The sequence below is a fragment of the Cryptomeria japonica genome, chromosome 9 (genome assembly GCF_030272615.1).
Source record: "Cryptomeria japonica chromosome 9, Sugi_1.0, whole genome shotgun sequence".
Classification (NCBI taxonomy): Eukaryota; Viridiplantae; Streptophyta; class Pinopsida; order Cupressales; family Cupressaceae; genus Cryptomeria; species Cryptomeria japonica.
The window spans coordinates 427,579,179-427,585,640 of record NC_081413.1 but is presented as its reverse complement, the minus strand read 5'-3'; the positions used below and the strand labels follow the sequence as shown (position 1 = coordinate 427,585,640).

Here is a 6,462-nt window from a genome sequence, read left to right as displayed (position 1 = left end):
ACGTTATTCTAAAACCTTCTAGAGACTTTACACGAGATATTGCAACAAATGTCAATCATGTTTTTTCTCTCAACCTTATATCAACTGTGGCTTTTGAAAGAGTCAATCCTTGAGATTTATGTATTGTCAATGCTCATGCCAATATTAATGGTAATTGATATGTTCTGCTCCTTTGGTAGTGACTCAAGATCCATATTATTTGAAGTTGAAAATCAATGAAGACCTCTCTCTTGTCAACATCTATTACATATTGGACCTTCAGATGCGCAACACACTCGTATTCCTAAATAACATTCTTGACAAATATAACATATGTTTGTCATTGTAAAGTTGTCCAATCAATGGTGAAATTATAGCTGGAATCTTTTGAAATCAGATTGAAGCATTTCGTTTGGGTTTTGTATGTTTTCAAAATTTCTTTCTATAGCTAAATTGATCCCAATTGGAGTTGCATGTTGAGGTGTTTCTTGTACAAGTTCTATTGATCTTGAATTTTCATTTTCAATATTCGATTTGATATTTGCGTTAGAAGGTTGATTGTAGATTATGTTGATGCCTTCTCTTTCAAAATGAGAGAGTTGTTCAGGGCTATTTCTAATTATATTTTTTTCTTCTCTATTTTATAATTCTAATTCTTGTACTATTACTTTTGTCCTTCTTCTAGCATATATTTGTCTTTGAGCTTCATTTTCTCTTATTCTTCATTCTTCCCTTTCAACTCCTAACATTTGTTCGCATTGTTGTCTTCAATACTCCCTTCCATATTCTCTTTTGTATTGTCATTGATATTGTCTCCTTTGCTCTTCTGATTCAAAATTCAATCTTAGGTGCACCATAGCTATAACAAAAATCATGTTTGACATAAATTAAATGTATTTTTTTTAGCATTGTTGTAGCCAAGAAGTTTGGACTGGGGAAATTTAAGTGGAAGAATGGTAAACCTATTTATATTTTAAGACCAGTTTTAAACAAAAATTGAATTTAAGTAAAATAATTTTATTAATTTTTTAAAATATAATAATATTTTAAGACCAATTTTTAAGAGAAATTTGAATTTAATTAAAATAATTTAAATAATATAGATAATACCTTTTTTTAATTGACATCCAAATGCATGTCAACTTAAATGACACTTGTTTTTATTAATGAAAGTTTTTACATCCGTCTTGAGTGTAATTATAAAAAAATACTATTTTAATTTATTATAAATTTGATAAATTATTGTTGTTTATGTTTATTATATTTTTTTTGATTTTATATTATAATATTAAAATAATTAGTTTTACTAAAGTAGACTTGTTTTACTTGTAATAGAATTTTTTTTATTGGAATAGATTTTATTTTTTATTGTAATAGAATGTATTTTTTAATTGAAAATAAATTTCTTCATTCTAATCTAGTTAGATATAGTGTCAGGTTCACAATTTATATAAAATTTAAGGTTGATTTTAAAACACTAATCTTAATATGATATGGGTTAGCATTCAATTTGATTAAGTGTTTGATTGGGTTTAGGGTTAGGGTTCAATATAGTTTAGTGTTCAATTTGGATAATTGTTAAGGTCAATGTTCAATTTTGTTTAGGATTAAGGTCCGAATTGGTTTTGTTTAATTGGGTTTAATGTTAGGATTTAAATTGGTTTAAGGTTAGGGTTTAATTTTGTTTAATGTTATGTCAAGGTTTAAATTGGTTTAGTATTAGCTTTAGGATTAACAATTTGTTTAAGATTTAGAGTTCACTTTTGTTTAGTGTTCAATTTGGTTTAGAGGTATTGTTGATTTGGGCTTTTGGTTTAGTGTCAAGGTTAGTGTTCAAATAAATTTAGAGTGAGGATTTACATTTTTTTTAGTGTTAGAGTTAGGATTATATATAGAATTAGAGTTAGAGGTTTTAACCTTTTGTATAAACATGATTTTTATATAGATAAAGAATATATAAGGTTATCTTCTATTGAATTGCGAGCTATTTTTGATTTATTTACATTATTTAATTATTTTTTATTTTTTATTTGATGTTTCTTTAGTGTATAGTTGTGTATTATATGTTATTTTGTTTGTATATTGATATTTTTTTTTAATTTTTAATTTTAGAATGCACCAAGATTTTAATTACCTTTCATACATTATTAATGCATTTTAATAGTTGGTGAATATTGTGCACTCTATAGCCATTTCCCCATTCATAGATGGAAATAGTTCATTAAAAGCATGTTTATGTTCATAGAAGGAAATAGTTCTTTGAAAATAAAAAATTGTATTTTTAATAATAGAAATTGATATTTTTAATATTTTCTTGTTTTTTAATTTTATATTCTAATATTAAATAAAATATTTTTTTCTTGTAATAGAATACGTTTTAATGAAAATAGAATGTTTTTATAAATATATATAATTTAACTATCTATGTACTATATTACATAGGTCTGATAAATTCCTATGATTAAAAACTCGTGCAAATTAAGTATCATGTACATGGCCATCACTCCTACATTTAGTGTGTGGGCAATCTAATGCAATACAAAAATTAATAAGGAAAAGAAAATATCTAAAGTTCAACTCAAAAATTGTAATGCTGAATTGATTTAGAGCAAATTTTATACAAAGAGGAAGGTGTTGGATATATGTTTTATCTTGTGAATGTTTTTAAAATATGTGAGTTTTTAATCATTTTTAAAAATGTCCAATAAAATTTCTAAATTTTTCTCAACACAAAATGCTTTTTAATTTTTTGGAAAGATACTTTTAAATTGATTTCAATAAAATAATTTCTAAAAATGCCCTATAGAATTTCTAATTTTTTTCTCAACACAAAATGCTTTTTAATTTTTTTGGAAAGATACTTTTAAATTGATTTCAATATTTATTGATTGCTAAAAACTTAAGGGAAAGAGAGGCAAACTCTACAAGTTGCCAATTAAAACTTTGGGGATTATTGAAAAAATGGAAAATTGATCATGTATGGTGTATTTTATAACCATTAATTTCAAAATGATTTTTGGAAAATGATTATTGTTGGTGGGGTTTTGGTTGTACTATGGTTTTCAAGTCTGCATTTATCATTTTACAAAATAGGAAAAACAATCCCATTCTTTTATTCATGATGTCCATACAGTGATTGCCTATTTCTGCAACATAGAAGCCAAAAAAAAAATCAATATTTTATTGTCTATTTGACTAAATCTAGTGCCCAAATTGTACCTTGAGTAAGACATGCATAGGATAACAATTTTTTGCCACAAACGTATGCCAGAGGATAAGAAAGCTAAAAAATAGAAAGATAGAAAATATATAAATCTATATATTTGATATATATAACATATAAAAAATATAAATATATTAAAACAATACAATGTGAAAAAATCTAAACTTTACTGTAGTCAAACAAAGAAATAACACACTTCCAAACTATCTTCAAATATTTATGCACACCACAAACTATAAAAAATATTTCTTTGTACTATCATTCAAAAAAAGTATGCCCTAGCATTCAACAGGGTGAATGAAACTATATATTTGTAATAAAATAGATCCAACTTCAAAATGATCATAAAAAATAATATTTAAATTCTTGAAAATAGAAATGAAAAATTATTCTTTATTGCCAATACAAAATGATCAAATTTTGATGGCAAGCCATAACCTGTTGTTTCTCACCATAAATATATAACAAATTTGTATACAAAGAAATACATATTCTTATTATGTTTGGCATTAATGTGGAAGAAAAAAATAACAAATGGATCAATAAAAACTTCTTTAAATTTGCAACAAAGAAAAGAAATAAAAAGAATTACACTTGTCATGCAAAATGAAATAGATAACGACTAAGAATATATCAAGACTCTGCATGATGCACCGAAACCCCAACAACAATCAAGTCTCATATAGACGCCAACAAAAACAACTAGTTTTTGAGAATAGTGTCTCTTCAATGAACATAAATATATGGCAAACATGACACATCTACAACTGATTTACTTTCAAAAGGGCACCATAAACTCTGAATATATTAAAATAATCCATCAAGATCTATTATTTTTTAAGTTAACAAAAATAACTATTTTTCCATAATAGTGTCTCTTCAATGAACATAAATCTATGGCAAACAAGACACATTTACAACTGATTTGCTTTCAACTGCGCACCATAAACTATGAATATATTAAAATAATCAATCAAGATCTATTATTTTTTAAGTTAACAACACCTTTAAACAGTGAAAACCATAACCATAGTACATTAATCTCTCAAAGACTATGCATGATGCTCAAGCATTCCAATAGACACTCAGAATGGTTGTCACCTTACAACTTGACTCCAACAAAGCTCCAACACCAAACTTAGAATAAGAGCATTAAAGAAGAATCATAATTAAAGATTAAAAAATTTCTCATTCGAAAATAGAATATTACCAACTCAATGATTTACCGTGTCATTAATTAACAAATTTGTTGATGCTCAAATGCATGTCAATTTAAATGACTTTAGTTTTTATTGCCGGAGAATCTTACATCTGTTTGTGAGCCTAATACTCCTCTCCGCATAACAAGAATCACAACACCATAAATTAACTATTATAGTATGTTATTATCAATTATTTTGAAAGAATTCTTTAATCACAGTATGCAATTATCTTGGAAGATTTTTTTTTTAAGTTGAACGCTTCTGTTCAAATTGAATGTTGGAATTATAAGATTGGTGAGGCCACAAATAGAATACCTTATCTCTAATATCCGTAATAACATGTAATAACATAGAGAAGTAATTTTGAGAGAATTTACTTGGGCTGCAAGAATTAAGAATACACATTTATAGGGTATTCAGTGCTCTTGGTCTAAAATATAGAAGGTTTAGACACAATAATGTAGAATTTGACCATATTATATGACTGAAGTAAACCGTAAATGAGAAAGACATAATCTATTTGACATTCAAATTGTTGGTAGACTAGATAGGTGCAAATTGTAATTGCAGTGCCATTAGTGTTTGTTGTAGATTCAATGTGATCTGAAGCATGGCCTATGGCCTAGGACTATAAGATAATCGGAAAAGGGATTAGCTTTCATTAACTAAAATTCCTCAATTCATCACATAATGTTCGTAGGAATGGAAAAATGCAGCGATGTGGCATTCTCATAACCCCAATCCTGTCTCCTCTTCTGTTTCTCAAAACCTCCTCTGCAAGTGCATATGTATGATGAAGTACAGCCTTACCTGCAAGCTGGGTATAGAATATTCATTTCTATCATCAGAAAGCCTTTTTATTAACAACGACCACTGGACACATAGCATTTCTAGAGCAGTAATCACTCACGCTTCCCTTGATTGCTCTGCAAAATTCCATGAAACAATCAATGCTCAACTTATCTGCAAAATATCTTCAATGGGCATTTGAAATGATTAGACAGACATAGAGGGAGAATATTACCTGATGAAAGGACCATGGCCATGGCTACCCATCACTAGAAAATGTGCTCCCAACTTTTGAACAGCTTCACAGATCTTGACTTTTGGCTCCCCAATCACAACATGGGTTTCCGCCCTCACATTGTAACGATTGCAGATATCCAGAGCTTGCTTAAATATCTTGTGGGTAGTCTTCAGTTCCTCACATTCAAGAAGATAAAACACCTCGCTGCTCAAAATGTACGCTGCAGGACACGAACATTAACACATCACTCATTAATGTACACAGTATTCTCGCACAAATTGACTAAATCTCATTCTATTGAATTGGGGGCAGCTTACCAGGGCCAGAGGTAACAGAAACAGGGGGCTGAACATGAAGCAGCGTGAATTTATAGCTCTGTTGAGAATTTGTATGAGTGAGCAACAGATTCACAGGCACGCATACTCTCTTGGCTCGCATCCACCGCAACTACAATATTCATCGCTTTATCTTCTGATGCTTGTTCAAATTTCTCCATTGCTTTGTAATCTAAGGCTTTCAACTTTTCTTTATGTTGGTTTACAGGAGAGGCCGTGGGGAGAGAGGAAAAAGAGAAAGCTATGGGATAATGGGAATCAGGGATCACTCAATTATTGATGGCCCCATTAATCATTTTGATTGTATTTAATGCACAATCGACATCAAAAGACTATTCGTTGGGACACTTTGGTTGCCAAATAGGACGGCAATGTCATGTCTACCCAGCGATGCTGATAAGACATTTGACCCTATATATTCTCAATCTCAATCATTTAATAAAATTTGTTAATAAAGTCAATTTTTTATGTTAAAAAAAATAATTATAATTTCACTTGAGGGTGTGATTTTAATCACATGAAGAAGAAAAATAGAGGGTGTGTTTTTTGGTTGAGAGATGTTTTTGATCTTGTTGATGTGTGGATAAAATTCATTCTTAGTGATATAGTTCTCGTTGTTTAGTAGTTTTATGTTTGATCAATAGAGATTTCTTTTAATTATTTCATCTATTTGTGATACTTAACCACATACATGAA

At 28.7% G+C, this 6,462-nt stretch overlaps 1 protein-coding gene across 1 annotated transcript; it reads right to left on the bottom strand.

Moving 5' to 3' along the window:
• Nucleotides 1-4,795: 4,795 nt before the first annotated feature.
• On the bottom strand, nucleotides 4,796-6,026 carry LOC131077856 (uncharacterized). Its single transcript, XM_058015448.2, has 3 exons — nucleotides 5,749-6,026; nucleotides 5,429-5,651; nucleotides 4,796-5,330 (listed from the first exon to the last, which is right to left on the bottom strand). The coding sequence occupies exons 1-3, from the start codon at nucleotides 5,867-5,869 to the stop codon at nucleotides 5,249-5,251; spliced, it is 426 nt and encodes a 141-aa protein (XP_057871431.2). The 5' UTR covers nucleotides 5,870-6,026; the 3' UTR covers nucleotides 4,796-5,248.
• Nucleotides 6,027-6,462: the final 436 nt, after the last annotated feature.